We start from the raw sequence: 17,308 nt of genomic DNA, 5'->3' as shown, positions 1-17,308 counted from the left end.
CCCACAATATACGAAAAGAAGAAGAAGAAGAAGATGAAGAAAGCAAGAAGAAAGGCAAGCAAGAAGAAAGCAAAGACAAGAACTAAAGAAAAAGAAGAAGAGGACGATTACGACGGCTGGGGGCGGGGGAAAAAACTTTTGTTTCCCCTTTTGGCTCGATATTTTCCACCAAAATTGGTTAAATTAGGTTTGATTTAGTCAATTTACCCTTTTACCCCTCATTTAATTTTCATAAAGGTTGGTTAAATTAGGTATTGTGAAATTACCCTTGTACCCTTCATTTAATTTAATGGACCAAACTGTCAACTTATAAACTTGGGGGCAACTTCACAACCCTTAATCATTAATCACATAATTGTCACCTACACCCGATATTTAAGACTTATTTCACCACCCATTTATTTTAAAACCTTATTATCTCTATACAATTGGATCAAGTAAGTATCACACCAAGTCGCTAAATGATATCATGACTTTTTTTTTACATCTCATTTTACTTTATGTGTTTAACTACTATATTTTTTATTGTAAAAATGTAATCTCAACCGTAATGTTGCACTATAGCAACTTAATTCTCTCTTCTCGCAATGGCTCTACAAGAGTGAGAGTTAATATTAATGAATTTTATGAGAAACAAATTACATTAGATGAGTGTCGATACGAACATTAAATATTGGAAAAGATTTATATTTCTAAGTTTTGAATTTTGTGCTTTACTATGTTAGAATATAATACAAATATTTCTCTCACCATGATTTATCATAAATGTATTTTTATTATTTATTTATTTTTATTATTTATTTATTTTTATTATTGTATCATTTATAAAAAAAATAAGTTACATAATTTATGATTAGGTAAACTTAATATTTTGATTGAACCAATAATATCGCCATTGAATTTAATATGAAACTATAGTATTATTAGATTGTCAAGTAACTTAAACTTTTCATATGAAGTATATATCCTTTCAACTTTTTATGGGTATGAAAATTTCTTTTCAGTAATTTTTCAGGACAAGTAATATCAAAATGGTATTTTAACTTGTGTTTCTCTCTCTCTCATGAGATACTACTAATTTGTTTCCCCCTGGAAGCATCGGTGACATTGTAAAACATTCCCTCCAGAAAATTCGTTATTTGTCTTCCTTCCTCACTCGCTCTGCAACTTGTGCTCTGCCTCTTCAATGGTATATCTTTTTACTTCCCTTCGCGAAGCTATCTTTATTGGGTTGGTTTGACACTTTTTGTTTAATCACAATTTCAGGAAGAACACGCTTCAAGTAGTAGTAGTAGTTCTCAACTACAACCTTCATTAGATGATTGTTTGAAGCTATTCAGAGGAGAAAGGGATGAACAGAGGTTAGCCGGTCTACTTGTTCTTACCAAATTTTGCAATAAAGATGACCATACAGCCATTCGCAAGGTTTACGATGCCCTAGGACCTCAATTCCTACACCGACTTCTTCGAACCGGTAAACGCTCTTTTTCTTCACCCAATTTTAGATTGCTAGTTAAGTGTTCACAATTTCATTTTCAATGCTCATTTCTTTAGAACTGTAGTCAAGTTGTCTTTCTTATTCCCTTTTCGCCCAAAGCTAGAATGCAAGGTTGCTTCCACTCCATCCTCAAATTTGTATTTAGGGTTCATTTACCGTAAATTATGTACCTGTGTGCCATCCCAATTAGAGTGTTCAAGTTGCTCTTTTGGGATTGAGTTGTGATTTATTGATTGGTTGGAATTTTTAATCTGAAATTTCTTCCTTATAGGAATAGGGAAAGGAAGTGATGTCGGGAGTAGCGATAATCGTGATGCCTACTTGCAATTGTCGATCACAGTTCTTGCAGCATTTTGTAGAGTTCCTCAGATTGCAGCTTCTGAAGAAATGATTAATAAGATTCCTCTCATTCTAGAGGCAATATCCAGAGAGTATGTTTTCTGCTGAATCTTTCATTGGAAATTCCAGTTCTGTAGTTTATCTGAAGTAGTTTTCTACTGTGCCGGAGAGCTCAGGTGATCCAGTTTGCTGGATTACAAGTACATTTGACTTCTCCATTCTCCTTCAAAATGTGTAACCATAGCATTTTTGTTTACTCTTCCAGAGCAGGATCACCTATAATTGAAGACTGCTATGAGTATTTGTTTTTGGTCTCAACGGCGAGTGAAGAAGGGGTTCAAACCTTGTACAAATCTGGTGGCTTAAATGTGCTAGCTTCGCAAATGATGATTCTACCCGATGGTATTTAGTTTGATCATTGGAAACATGTTACTTTTCTATGGATCACAGTGGCACCTTTTTGCTTCAAGCTTTCCATTGTCTCTACATAGATTTAACCTGATTTTGTTTCTGAATCCTTCTTTATTTTTGAATTGTTTTCAGGTTCTCATATGATTGAACTTGCTCTGAGACTTGTGCAAATCATTGTCATTAAGCTACCCTCAGAAAATGTTTATTCTGAGCATCCAACTGACCTGTCACTGGTGGTGAGTCTACCAGAACTGAGTCCCTCTGATAAGCCTTTTGGTGCAGTTGTTGGATGCTGAATTTACGGCATACTGTGCGTTTTCATGTATCTCTTTCTACACAAATTTTCGTGCACTAAATTTCTATGTTATATATGTTTGTGGTAGGTGTGTGCAGTGGCAAAGCAGTTTGCTGTTCTACAGAATGCACTGAAATTTGAAGCGCTTCACCTCCTATCAACTATCCTGTCCAACAGATATTCTGTATGTTAGTTACTTTATATTAAGCACATGTATCTGTACTTCTGGTGTAATCTAGTCATGTATCCTTACTGGCACACTAGCAACTATATTAAATTTTTTGAAAATCTTCTGTTTTATGATTATCCTTGTTTTGGATGCCAATTGACTGATTCATTTGTCATTATCAGTACCATATTTACTAGCAGTCCCTTCTCGATCTGGCAGCTTCTCTAGCTTTTTTCTTTATAATGTCTAGAGATGTTCATAATATTTGTATTTATCATTCATATTAAAAAAGCTTTTGAAATGAATGTCTTAGAAATGTTTGTATATCCTTAGGAATAGAATTGTAAAAGAATATAGCCGAAAAAGCCAATCAAAATGTATGGTTGTATATGTAGACTGTAGAGTTAAAATTAATAGATAAATTGATTGATGTAGCGCATTCCTACTTATTGGGATATGCTCTTAGTGATCTTTGACAGTATGTAGTTGACCTATTGAAGAAGGTTTGATACATTTTATCTTGCATTCAGTCATAAGTTCTGTGTTTTCCTTGAACCCCATGTACGCTCCTTTTTCATGTCTCTATTGTTTGGAATCTCATTGACCGTTGCACACAATTTACAGGCACCTGTATATGATGCTCTTCGCTTAGTGGAAAATGATGTTTGGTCGACAAATTTGTGGATTGGTATTGTGGCGATCTTGCAAAATCGAGTTGGTATGTTAACATTAATGTATAAATATATTTCTTTGTCTTTTTTGCATAAATTCTTCAGCTTCAAATATAGTAACAATATTTTTCATTTTCTCCTGTGAAAATGATTTTTCTTACTTTCAGAGAATATGTGAGTGAATGTAGAGGTCTAGCGCATCTATAAGATGAGTTTCGTAGAAATGCTGATGCTGAGAAAAATTGTACTCAGAGAGATTAGTGAAGATCATAATTATCATATCAGACAGAAGGTGCTAGTAGTCACTAGTCACATAGAGGATGAATGAGAGTAGGTCGCGTGCGATGATTTGACCATGTCTTACGTATTGCAGTTTTCATAGGTGTAAAATTGTGATGATTGAAGTTGCTAAGACAGGATGAGTTAGATCCAAAATCATGTGGGCGAAAGTTTCGTAAAAAAAATACAATCTCTTGGAATCAATATGGGTTTAGGTAATAATAGAACACATGGAAGCAAATGATCATTTCTAAAGTTGCCTAAGCTACTTTAAATGGATTTCTTGCTTGGTTTTTGGGTCGAAACTAGTCATGCTTTGGTTGAAGTGTATAGATCCTCTCTTTATGGATTATGACTAAATTAAATCCACCATAAAAGGGATTTGATTCTAGTCTGTTCTGTAGAAGCCCGAGTTGCTCGGACCCTTCACCTTTTGTGCCGCACTTGTGTCGACATGACATGTGTTTGGGTGTGGGATTTGTGTCCGATTTGGTCAACCAATTTTGGGTGCTTTGACCAAAATCAATGCGGAAAGTCTGGACATTGATGATTTGTGTAATCAAATACAAAAACTAAGGTGAAATTGGAGAAAATGGAATACCTTTAAGAAGGTAAAAGGGTCAAAATTACCCCTTAACTTTGGTTTATTAGTTAATTATGCCCTCGCCGTTAAAATGAAGTTATTTTTGCCCCTGCCGTTACTAATTTCATCATTTATGCCCCTCTGTTGACGGAAATATCCATATTGACTTAAATTAACCCGAATTCTTTTGGATAACCCATTCTCCTTTTAAATCCATACCGGACCCGTCTAAAAACCTGACCCAATAAATATTTTACCCGTTTTTCTTACCCATCGAAAAGCCTCTCAAGAACTTCAACCTGCTCAGGTGTATACCAGGCATACTTTCCGTTATCCAACACCGACTTACCATACTTGCAGGAAGCATTTTTCTAAAACTTACAAACTGAAACGCCCCTTTATGAAAGATAACAAATAAGCTTCACTGCTTTTTCTACCCTTTTGTCTTCACAACAATTCAACTTTTTTTTAGAATTTTTCTTCTTGAAAGCTCTGAACAAAATGAGAATGTCTTGAAGTATCCTTTTCTTGGTAATACTAAAAGAGAAGAACAATTTACCAAACTAAAACGACACTAGACAACTTGTATTTTTAGATTTCAGAGCTCCCAATAAACTACTAAAAATACACTTCCTTACTCATCTTTCACCACTAACTATTTTTTTTTTTTAAATCCAAGTATTCTCAACATGTCATACATTTCTTCTTAATTTTGAAACAAGATAAGAAGTGTGAAAAACACTAAAAGATCCAAGCTTTATACTTCAGAAGATTAAAAAAAAAAAAAAACCAAAAACAGATCTTCTTCATGTACCTAAAAATTGGAGCATCTTTAAGTGTTTCAACAAAAAGTAAACCAACCCCATACAAAAAATTTCGAAGACTACCGAGGAAGATCTTGTAGGCGTGATGAGATATTATCAATAACGGACCTTGGACTGGTTAACAACGAATGAAATTGGTTAAACGGGTTAAATGTTTATTGGGGGATTTGAGATATCTTGAAAGAATGGGTAAAAAACGGGTAAAATATTTATTGGGTCAGGTTTTTAGACGGGTCGGGCATGGATTTAAAAGGAGAATGGGTTATTTAAAAGGATTCGGGTTAATTTAAGTCAATATGGATATTTCCATCAACAAAGGGGCATAAATGATGAAATTAGTAACGGCAGGGGCAAAAATAACTTCATTTTAATGGTGAGGGCATAATTAACTAATAAACCAAAGTTAAGGGGTATTTTTGACCCTTTTTCCTACCTTTAATATAGACGTTTCTATACCACCTCTTTTCTTTTGATCTCCTTACAATATTTCTCCTCAAGTTCTCCACATAATATCTCATAATTTAGGTTTTATAACTCTATTTTTAGATATTTTAATTATTTATAGGCAAATTCCCGCACCCTTATCAATACATGGATCCATATCCCCCAATCTTAAAACTTAGATCATTGGATTGGAAACCCGCACCCGAGTCCGAGTAACTTACATAGAAGCAAGGATGACTTGATAGAATATATGATCTAAAAACCTATTGTGAATAGGCTTCAATTTGTTTAATAATTTTCTTATAAATTTTGAAGGCAAAGGGATCAACAGCCAGAAGATTAAAATCAAATGCCTTAGTTTACTTTATTTTTGGTGTAAACAGGAAGTGGTAGGGGATACTGTAGACATAGTTGACTTCATAGGTAACTTGTAAAGTTTTTTTTTGAGTAGTCTTCACTGTGGAAAGTGCACACACCATGTGTGAATTGTAAAATGTTCCTCTGTTGATGAGTTATTTGTGAATATAAGATTACGTTTACTCAATTTTTTTTCTTAGATAATTTGAAGTTTATTCGTATGGATTCTTAAAATGCCAAATGAAGTAGTTGATCATATATTTATAATCAATTTCTTTTTATCATTGACATGATGACCAATTTGTGTAATTTTTCTTGAGATGTTGACAATTATGATTTTATTAATTTTTGTTTTGAAAAGTTTTAACTGAGTTAGCTATTATAGAAATTGTTGAAATTATATATAAGCAAAGTAGATATTGTCGAAACTAAAAGTTGTATTATTTATTAAACACATGTGTCAGTAACAAAGATTTATGTTATGAACCTACTGTTGTATTAGTTATGCAGAGTTGTATTTTGGGATCAACTGGACTAATAAACCATCCGTCAATGTTTAAGGTCAAAATGTGCTTAATGAGTAGGCCCTACTATTATAAGGTTAAGTTTCATTTTCATTTGTTTTGTTGTCCCTTCTATTCGACGTTGCTCTATACTTTTAGAGAAAATAATTGTTGAATTGTTGTAGCTGGGGAGTGTATAACTGATATTCTTGTTAACTGTTGTGTCAACTTTCCATCCGCCTTCTCAATGGTATATAATCGCGTCAGTAATGACTATCGCATGTTTCCTAAGTCGGGCATTTTCCATTTCAGTGAAATTGTGCATGGTTTTGGTCAATATTAAGTTGCTTTGAGGTCCTTCTGTGTTTTGTGTTTTTTTTTTTTTTTGTAATTCTCCTTTCTCCTCATTTCTATGCAGCACCTTCACATAAACTTCATGCTCTTGTTCTGACCGAGTGTGTCATATCAATTGTTGGTGAACGGTGGCTTATTGGGGAGATGAACTTAACTGGTTCTCAGGTTTCCCTGCCTGCTGACAGGTAAAGCAGAATTTCATGGTGTTGAATTTTGTACTTCTCTTGCTTTAACTTGCCTCATTCCTGGCTTTTCTTTGAGTTTGGACGCGGAAAGCAGTAAGTGTCTGCATTTTTTAGGTGCATTCTGCTTATTTTGGAGTCGTCAAGGGTTGAAATTGCTGTTCTTCTAAATGATCTGGCATACTTAAAATATGAAGCCTCCAACGCATCCTCAAATAGAGAGAACATTCTTGTGAAGCAGAGGAATCTTGGTGTAGCCTTCTCTTTGGTTGAAAAAATAATTAAACTTATTTCTAGTTTTGGTGGAGAAGGTATGTGACAATATTTGTGATACAAAAACATTTCTTATATTTTTGATACTTTTCAGAAAAATATTACTGAGAAGATTAACATGTAACATGATTTATGCTGTAATAGTTAAAATTTTAAAAACTAAGGTCATCTCCACTTGCACTACCCTTTATTGTCAAATAGGAAGCCTGCTCTGGGACAGAGGGTGTGTTTCATTTGCATGTTATGCTTTGCTGTTATTTCTTGATCAGTAAAGAGAGGTGTTAGGAGGTGACTTATGAGCTGATTATTTAATGAAAATCATTTGCAGAGTCAACTGCCAATGCTATTATCAGTGAGAGCACTTTCACAAATATCATTTCTGGGCTCAATGAGACAATTGGTGTTGTTTTGGACTATATACGAGATGCTAAGGTACTATTGTCCATCAGTACATAGGAAAACAATTATAGCAAGTCTGCTCATGCAATGATGATTCTTCACAGGAGCATGGACAGATGAAAGGGGATGATCTTCTAGCAGCAGTGCGAGTAATCGGAAGGTATGGACAGATGAAGGGGGATGATCTTCTATGCTATCTATCTCCTATCATCATTACACAAATTAGGGGTGTCAAAAATGAACCCAAACATAGGTAACCCGCCCAGAATTTTAAGGGCTGGGCTCAAGATAATTTAAATTGGGTTCAATCTCAACCCATTCAAGTTTTAACCCATTTGAAAAGAATTCTCAATTGAGCCCAATTCAATCTCCAATTTCAACCCGTTTTAAAACTTTTTATTAAGATATGTTCCTATATTGAAGGTATGAATTATTATATATTTAACATCTTTATGATTTACCTATCCATTTGTTACTTTTTTAACAAAAAATTATTGAGTTGAAATTCAAATTGTGATTATAAAAGTTAAATATCAATATGTTAAATTATTGAGATTAATCGGGTCAAATTGGGTGGATCAAGACCCAACCCGTTTTTTAGCCCATTTGAGCCCAACCCATTTGAGCACAAAGTAAACTTAGGCAGGTCAAGATCCAACCCGATTTCTATTCAACCCATTGTAATATTTCCAATTTCAACTCAACCAGCCAATTTGACACCCCTACCACAAATATTTAGAGTTATAACATCGATATGTACAGATATTTAGAATGTGTCCAGTCATGCTAACGGCCTGGCATTAATTATATTTTTTTTTTACCTTGTTGCTTTAAATCATATATTTTTTTTAATCGTTGGTTCAATGATGTTTCTCAAATATTAATTATAATTTTTTTTCGATATTATTGATGATTAATACCTTTCTCAAATAATAATCATAATGTCTTTTTCTATATTATTAGTTATTTATTAAATTTTATTTGTAACATCATTGAGATTACACCCCGTAAATCCATGGAACTTACGCCCCGTGTCTCGGGGCTTACGCCCCACCCATACTGCATAAAATGCCCTGCCTCACGCCCTTGCCTGTTAAACACTAGTCATAACATGATCTTTTTCATAAAAACTCATAACAAGGTGGAAAATCCATCCAAACTCTTCCCAAAACCTGGTGTCACTAGTACAAACCTTTAAGAATTCGAATACTACACTATAAAGCTCTATAACATCTGTAAAGAAACAGCATAAAATGAAAAGATAGATGAGACAGAGGAAGATTGCGGATCAGCTAGACAACTACCTTGGGATCTTAATAATATGCTCCGGACATGTTGTGAAGGAATTAGGAGAGGTAAGGTAGTAGAGGTCTTGTATCCGTGCCAATCTTCTGTCCTGTACTGCGGTTCTGCATAACAAAAGAATCGTCAAGAAGTATCATAGATTCCTATTCCTATAGATTTGATTCCATGTGGGGAACTTTTTATAAGCATTGAATGTCTTTTGTTCTTTCAGCTATCTTGCAGAAGCACCAGATGCATGTAAAGATAAGGTTATAGAACTCCTAGGTTATATTCTTTCAATTGAAGGGGAAGATGAATTGAGGTTTGGCATTTCTGTTACTGTTTTTTCAAGCGCAAATATTTCCCTTAATCTCTTGATTTGCAGCTGACATGGTACTTCTGACATGGTTTCAAATGGCAGTCCTTTTTATTCCATCTGTTTTTTGCTTCCAATGCTGTGTCAAATAACTCTCGAGACTGGAGGATGTAAAATTTTAGCTTCCTCGGGTGCATTTAGAGAAGTGAGTCTCACTTTTGTTCTAATTTCTGAGATCAATACAACGATATTCACAGTCTCTATGAACCAAAATTTGTATGATAGCTTGCAAGCCATGAATATGTCCCTTTTTGTCTCTTGATTTTCTGAGGGAATGTATTTAATTTGCAGGTTGTTGGTTACCTCATTGCTTTGATTGACCAAAACAATTTTACGTCTGAGGATAATGGTTCTATATTCTTGGCTTGTGATACAATTTTGAATCTTCTTCTAAAGGTAGTTTTCATGCTGTCCTGCAGTACCTTAATTGGTGAGTTAGTTTTATTTGAGACATGTAATCGGCAATCATGCCTTCTCATGAACAGCAGGAACAAATCAAATTTCCCTCAGATGATCCTAGTTTTATCAGACTTTTAGTAGCATTGTCACGCTGGGCGGGTAATATCTCTTACTCAGATTTTTGCACTTGCCGAGCCTGATCTCCTTATTTCAACTGTTGAAGTTTCTTGGTTTCTTTTCTTTCATATTTCCTGTCTGTAGCATCATCCAAAAAGATGAGCAATTGATAGTTTGATACCCGTCAGCTTTTAGCGAAGAGGTGTTAACCTTTAAATGGCCCTGTCCCTAGCTGCAGTACATTTTGCGTTAATTATAGATTAGATAAAAGAATGCTCAAAGTCTCTCAAAATTGGTAATATTAAGATGCTGCTTGAAGTCAGTTAATGACTTACTGTTGCTTAATATGATTTGAACCAATGTATGTTGAATTTGTTAAAAGCGGGAAAAGGGTCTCTTTGACATTATATGTGCAAATAGGCACATAGTTCCAAATATTTTTTGAGTGCCAACATAAATAGCATCTTAATTTGTTTGATTCAAGATTTTTTCTAATGGGATCAAATTTGTCCTTCATCTCTTTTCTCACAAATCAAATATGGATATCTATGCATATCTGAAACCACAAAACTGCAAGGTGGAAACTCCATTTATATGGGCACTTCAAGTCTCGTCTTTTCATCAAGTATACACTCGGACAAACATTGAAGTAGTGGGCTTTTGTAGACATTGAAATTTTGTGGGATTTCACAATAGGTTTTGAGACTTCACAAGATGTATTCGATTTCAGTTATAATACTTGGACGATATTCTATCCTAAACTCTAGCTTATGCCTATACGATGGGTATTATATTCCCTTTAAGAGATTCTCGAATATCTCGTCAATTTTTGGGATATTCATAAAGAGAGAAGATATGCCAAAGTCTTTTTGATGATCAAATCATTTAAGAAGATCCACAAATCCTTTCGTGGAGATCAAAGTTCATATCATCCAAGTTCGAGAAATACGCCTCGAATGACCTTTGAATCACGGAGAAATGTTAAGAGAGAAGAATCAAGGGAAGAACAATTTTGTGCCCTTAGTATTTATTAATAAATCTATGTTCATGTTTCATTTTTTATTACAATTTATTTTTCATCACTTTTAAATTTGTTGCAAACAACACATCCTCATCAGAAGATTTTCAGTGTGTGTGTGATGATCTTGTTCCCATGGATACCTCCTCTTTCTCCCCTACATTCTCCTCCTGAGACCATTAGGGTGCATTCAGAGCTTCTTTAAAGTCATTTCTTCTCTAACCAGCCTGTTTTCTCTTGTCCCTTTGGCATTTAATTATTGAATTTCTGTTACTTAAACATAATAACTCATTCTCCATATTTTTTATGCTCAATTTTTCGTTTTCCAGTAAGCTCATAATCATTCCATTACTTGCTCCTACGGATGAGAAGTACAGATAGAAAGGCAGAAAAGGAGGTTCCCCTATTAACGAAGCTTTCCAGTTTGAAACCAAGGGTAACCAACCCTCATTAAAAGCATTCTCTGGCACTATAATAACTGCTCTGGAGGCCCCTGTAGCCGCAATAACTGAAATAAACCAACCAAATTTGTTGAATTTCATGGAGCAGAACAAAGACGTATCCTTGTCTCTGCTTCTCCATGGCTTGTAAACCCAGCCCTTGAAGTTAGATTCCTTTCTAACTCTCCGTGACAGCCAGAATAGAGCCTCATTGCTTAGCGTCATTTCTGGTGTAAAGCCTAGAGCTCTCAATCCATTCATACCATTTCTCTCTTAAATAAAGACGATGACTCAATTTCGTCAAAGGAGTCCCCCCCAGATTTAAAATAAATACGATTATCCATGATTAATAGAAGGCTTAAAAAGAAAAAGAAAAAGAAAAAGAGGATTGAGAAACTCCAGCAGTGGAATACCACCGGGGAAAGGTAGTTAGAGATCCAAAAGGCGAACCTTGTGACCACCTCGAAATTAGTGCATGAGAGCCTCAATTCATTTTACCATAACATGCACCACTTACTCAAATTCCATTAGACCTCGACCAACTTTTCCAGTTGGGAAATTGAGTTCCTTCTTTTCTTTTTTATAAAGGAACAACCCACTCTAAGGGCTCATTTCAAGGGTACACCAATGTAAACAAGTTAATCTCCCAGATTTTGGCAACAGAATATATCAGAACTGCTAAAACTTAAAGTACCTTTTCTTTCTTTTATTTTCTTTTTACATTATTTTAAATACATAACACTTCACTTCTTTTTTTATCAGGAAGTCACTTCTCACTTCTGTACAGATTTTTTCCCCGAAATGAAACTAAACCAAACAATTGATATTAAAAGTAACATAGCAAGCTAAATAACCATTTTAATTTAATTCAACACTTGGGTTAGGTCTTTGGGATATAAGTCATGACCAAGTAATAGAAAGCCTTACTCAGTTGTAGAAAGATAACGCTCTCTAGTTTACTAGAGAGCTGGATTTACAATGAATTGGTATATGTTTTGCTTGTCCAAATCAACAGTTTGGTCAGGTTTTTGGCACACAAGTCATTGTTGATTCCGACATCAGTGGGCATTAGGGTCCTTGATCTTCTTATATGGTCTTGGGCTATTCTTCCTCATGAGCTAGCTTTTGGGTTGAGTTAGGTCCAAGATTCATTTCTTTATCATGGTATCAGAGCTAGGCCCAACCCGATTCATTATTTTGTTCGAGGTTGAGCCCCCATTTTATATTGTCTACGCTCTGGATGTCCAGTCCTAGGCTTTTGGGGGGGGGGGGTATTGAGTCCCATATTGGTGGGCATTAGGGTCCTTGGTCTCCTTGTATGGTCTTGGAGACTTGGACAATCCTCTGAGCTAGCTTTTAAGGTTGAGTTACGCTCAAGATTCATTTCTTTATCAGTCATTATTTGACAAGTAATGACTGAAAAGCCCTGCCCAAGCTTAGAAAGATTATGCTTTGTAGTCAGCTAGAGAGCTGGATTTCCAATTAATTGGTGTCTTCTTGTCCAGAAAAAGGTAAATTGTGTGCCAACTGCGAAGAAGTAAATTAATCATTAGGGGATCCTAATCCATATCACATATAGATGACACAAATTCATCTGTTTTTAACAAAACCGATGAAAATATCTACTATCTAGAGCACTAATGTTTGTGTGGACTTCAAAACACAAGTACAGTATTCCTCATTACCAGATCAAAGAAAGTGTCAGCCAATAATTATTCAATTCAAGAAGAAACAATGATGACATGGGAAGTCTTAAACAGGATAAAAAATATTCTTAAATTAACTTTTAGAAAGAATGTGACCAAAATGTCTAGAGAGCTATAGCAGAAAAGGGGAACCTTGATCTCTCCAGAAGATGATCTTTGCTTCTCCTTCTGCCATCTAACTGTAGATGACTCTGGACATAATGACAGTTGTATCTGAAAATAGAAGTATCAAAGAGGTGCATAAGGCATCATAATTCCTTACTCTAGTCTCCTACTTCCTCAAGCTAGGGAAGGTTTCTGTTTAGCGGTGGTTCATTGCTGTTTCCATCAAAGGAACTTCTGATGCTTCAAGTCTTAAATCTCAGCTATCCGGCTGTCCCTCCAATATGTGAGATTGTGAAGCTCTTTTTTGTTGATCACACATGAGCACAATAAGTAAATATCAAAGGCAAGGGAGGTAGAGCTTGTTGAAATTTATTTTCCAACTTTCCTGCTTCCGTGTGATGCATGTGTTCAACATTACTGGGACGATTTGTAGATTCTGAGCTGGGTAGCGGGATTCTAGATAAGTAGAGTAACAGGACGACGATGGAGAGGATTGAGTAAAGAGACCAGAATGTGGTGTTTTGTAGAGGAAAGAGGACGAGGGGTATGAGTTGCTTAGTGGGACTATATCTTCAAGCTTGGACGATCCCTTGATTGAGTAAGAGTTGCCTAAGTGTAATCATTGTTTTTGAGAACACGAGACAGAAAAAAGAAACAAAGGCATTCTTTCTCAAAGAAAGAAGTGAAGCACAAGGTTTCAGAAGAATATAAAAGTTATCCACAAACAAAATAAAATATTTTAATAAACAACAAAGCAAAAATAATACCTATAAGCAGTCCTTCAATTTAAAAAGTAAAGAGCTAATAATAATGATGTCGTTATTCCCAGAAGAGAATTGGCACTTTAAGAAATAAACATCGATAATGATATTTTGTAGGGATGTCAGATGAACCTTAATGAAATTCTGGCTTCATAATCTTCTGGGTGAATTTCCGACTTTATTTGCCAATAATTCCAGAGCGTGTTATTATCAATTGAAATATATTTATGTAAATAAAGAAGACCCGTTCTTGAGTAACATACTGTTCCTCCATGTCATCACTAATTTTGCAGTTATTTGTGACCACCAAGAATATAGCACATTTTTGTATCTATAAATTACTGATACTAACAAATTGAACTAGAGGTGGTAGATGCTCGGCTTCTGTCTCTTGAGACATACTGTGTCAACTATCTTTCACTTAAGTTGGTTTTTAGTTGCTTTCCTAAGGTTGCTTAAATTTATATATTTGCTTCCAGAGGGTATGGATGATGCATCTATTATCATGATGGCGTCAAGTATCTGTTCGCTTATACTCGATTTGACGTCAGAGGAAGCTCTTCTAAATCATCCAGACTTCACTAGTGGCGATGTTGGTAATCTGTCAAAGCTCATTAGACGAAGCTTTGTGATGTGTGGTCAGGTAATCACTGGCTTATGCTTCAGCTGTTTTGTTGTTGCCTGAATTGACTGATTCCTTTTTCATAGTTTGGGATTACTCATAAGCAATTTCATCACCCGTTCTTGCCCACCCTCCCCTTCACCCATTTAAAATGACATGAGAAAATAAACATTCCAAAGAAATAATCTTTAGCTGTGTTTTTGATCCTCCAGTTGACAAATTCTTGTTCTGACTGCACTCAGGACTTGATATCCGATGATGCTAAAGCTGAAGTAGATCTTTTTCAGATAATTACCTCAGGTTCGTAATTCTGTTGTGTCATTTGCTTTACTTCATGAAGGTCTAAACGTTAATAAATCAAATCTCTGTCATCAAGTCAGATTGTATTTTGGGTCTAAATCCTGTCTATATAAGTGTTCTACAATGATGTCAGTTCACCGCCACTCCATTTACCTTTATCGCTAATGATGTTGTTACGGCGGTTCACCATTATCAACTATCACCATCCACAATCCAGGGACAGATTTTCACGGAGGGCCACAGGTTCATGTGAACCCAATTTGGGAACCCAGGGCACAAGAGTGCACCTTGGCCCGTTGGTGACATTGTGCACCAGTTCATACCAGGTCTTGTGATCGAATCCTTCTGGCCATATTGTTTTTTAAGTCTGTCTTTTCTGATTCTCTTTTTCTTTCCTTTTCTTCATTTTCTTTTTTGGTACCTTTGCTGTTGTAACCGTGTTTCTTTTTTCTCTGTTTTTCCCTCCTTTTTGGTTACATAGCTATTCTACTTTCTGTTATGTTTCTCTTTCTTCTTTTTTTTTTTTCCAGTCCTTTTCTCTTTTTGTCATTTCTTTCTTTTCTTTTTGGTTCATTCTTCCAGTTTCAATTTTTTTCTCTTCCTTTTTGGTTCCTGATTTACTGATCGTTTTTTTGTCATTTCTTTCTTTTCATGTTTAACTTCATTCTTTACATTTCAGAAGTCCCTTTAAATCAAAAAGAAAAACAAAAACCTCCGGACTTCTGTTTCTGCATTTAAGCAACAATTTTACGACTATTGGGCACAGTTCTCCTAGTTTCTTATCGTTTCTTTCTTATTATCTTTTCCTTCAGTATTTTTTTTATTAATTTGTGAAGTAAATATTTTTGGATAATAATGCTTTTAATGATCACTTTTAAAATATGAAGTTTGTTAAGACGAAGTATAAATTGAATAACACCTTTTGTGACGACAATTTTATGGAATCGGACCAAATGATGGTGTAAAGTGCTGTCATACTCTAAAAAATCCTGGATACGTCTTTGTCCACCTCCACTATGCAACCGATCACCCATAGTTGGTTGTCACCACAACTAGCTACTATTTATATTTATCACCACTACCACCACTACCATTTCCATATAGCACTATCATTAACTATCAATATATATTGTCAATCACCTTGCCATTCACCACCACCATTAGCTAAAACTATTATCTTCTACAATTATCAATTGCCACCAACAACTACCACCGTCATTAACTACTACTGCTAGCCACCATCACCGATTGCTACAAGCCATGACCACCATCATCCTCAATTGACACCCGCAACCATCACCGCGGCCATCTCCATCATCAATCTCCATATAAGTTTTGATTTTTTTGTTGATATGGTTAATATTAGATTAGTTTAGTGTATTACTAAATTTTATATTTATTAATTTGAAATGAAGAATTTATATTTTATTAATTTTGAAATGAAGACAAGTTTGACATACTTGAATGTTCAAAACACATCTCAAATGTGTTCAAATCCAAACATCTAAATGTTAATGCACATTTTATTATTTGGATGCCTGAATTTTAGGGGGAAAAATAAGGCCTAATATTTCAATGTTTTACTCTCTTTTCATTACTTTGAAAAGGTTGAGAATGATTCTGTTTGTATTGTCTAAATTTGGTATAGCATATTCATCGTGGGCTGATCGATTTCCTAGCATTAAACAAGCTGTGGAGAGCTCAGGGCCATTTGGATTTCGATGTGTTTCATAGGACTCTTGGAAATTGTGGTGCTGATGAATTGAGTTGTAGTACACCTTGTATGAAGGGTATTGTCTTTCTGCAATCACTCACGGCATTTCGTTCCTGGGCTTCCCGTGGCTCAAGGAATCTGGAGAAGTAACAGTTATATGTATCACCAACTTTGCAGTAAAACTTGTGAGGGGGAATACACTTAAACATTTTGGATGGACTCGAGCTTTTCCTAGCATCTCCATGACAAGTTACTAGTTTTTCCTGTTGCTTGCATGATATGGTTCATAACATAGTGTTAGAAGCAAGTTGCATTAGTTAGTTTGTTACTACTATTTCCTTATGTAAGTTTTTTAATTACATCTTCCCATCGAATGTGCTTGGGTGAGACACTTCATACCGTGTGCCCAAATGAATATTTGATGTACCTTCCAAAATAGTAGTTCATTTTCAGCCATTTTAGGAAAACAAGTACGATGTGCTGGTTCGACCCATGTGACCATACTGTACCTCTACCATCGCTCTTTCATTTCAATTTGTTTTTCTTATTTATTTCTTCTACTTCAATTTTAAAATGGCATTTTTTTGATGTTTTTTAAATTTTAAATGGAGGGAGTAGTAAGGGTGTACATTACGGGTTGGTTCGGGTTTTTAAATATCAAATCAAATTATTTATATAAAATTTTTAAATTTATAAATCAAATTGAATTAGTAAAATTCTATCTTTTTTAGCGTTTTAACTTTGGTTGGTTTGAGTTTTTCAAATACCAAATCAAAACATTGTGTTAAATTTTTAAACTTAAACCAAACCAAATAAAAAACTTGGATTTTTTTTCAAATTTCTGGATTTTTTCGGTAAAGTTTGCATACAAACATATAATTAACT

General features: G+C 34.9%; 1 protein-coding gene across 3 annotated transcripts; it reads left to right on the top strand.

Annotated features, from left to right (window-relative positions):
* Positions 1-1,039: 1,039 nt before the first annotated feature.
* LOC107028710 (neurochondrin) lies at positions 1,040-16,921 on the top strand. 3 transcript variants are annotated; one of them, XM_027919040.1, is made up of 18 exons: positions 1,040-1,189; positions 1,267-1,474; positions 1,770-1,929; positions 2,103-2,239; positions 2,381-2,484; positions 2,632-2,727; positions 3,337-3,430; positions 6,792-6,912; positions 7,027-7,220; positions 7,511-7,614; positions 7,686-7,741; positions 9,098-9,187; positions 9,287-9,386; positions 9,533-9,637; positions 9,730-9,799; positions 14,267-14,430; positions 14,622-14,709; positions 16,358-16,921. In XM_027919040.1, exons 1-18 carry the CDS (start codon positions 1,187-1,189, stop codon positions 16,441-16,443), a joined length of 1,980 nt encoding a protein of 659 aa, XP_027774841.1. In that variant the 5' UTR covers positions 1,040-1,186; the 3' UTR covers positions 16,444-16,921. The 3 variants fall into 3 exon arrangements, with proteins under 3 accessions (XP_027774841.1, XP_015085365.1, XP_027774840.1); XM_015229879.2 differs by having other exon boundaries at positions 9,727-9,799; positions 14,652-14,709; XM_027919039.1 differs by having other exon boundaries at positions 9,727-9,799.
* Positions 16,922-17,308: the final 387 nt, after the last annotated feature.

This window comes from Solanum pennellii, chromosome 8 (genome assembly GCF_001406875.1).
Source record: "Solanum pennellii chromosome 8, SPENNV200".
NCBI lineage: Eukaryota > Viridiplantae > Streptophyta > Magnoliopsida > Solanales > Solanaceae > Solanum > Solanum pennellii.
Note: the sequence above shows the minus strand (reverse complement) of the source record. Positions and strands in the feature narration are given on the sequence as shown.

Bases quoted from the DNA above. Each gene is read 5' to 3' on its own strand.
- LOC107028710 (XM_027919039.1), top strand. The intron at 7,742-9,097 runs GTATGGACAGAT...TTGTTCTTTCAG, and splicing joins GCAGTGCGAGTAATCGGAAG to CTATCTTGCAGAAGCACCAG. The intron at 14,431-14,621 runs GTAATCACTGGC...TTGATCCTCCAG, and splicing joins GCTTTGTGATGTGTGGTCAG to TTGACAAATTCTTGTTCTGA.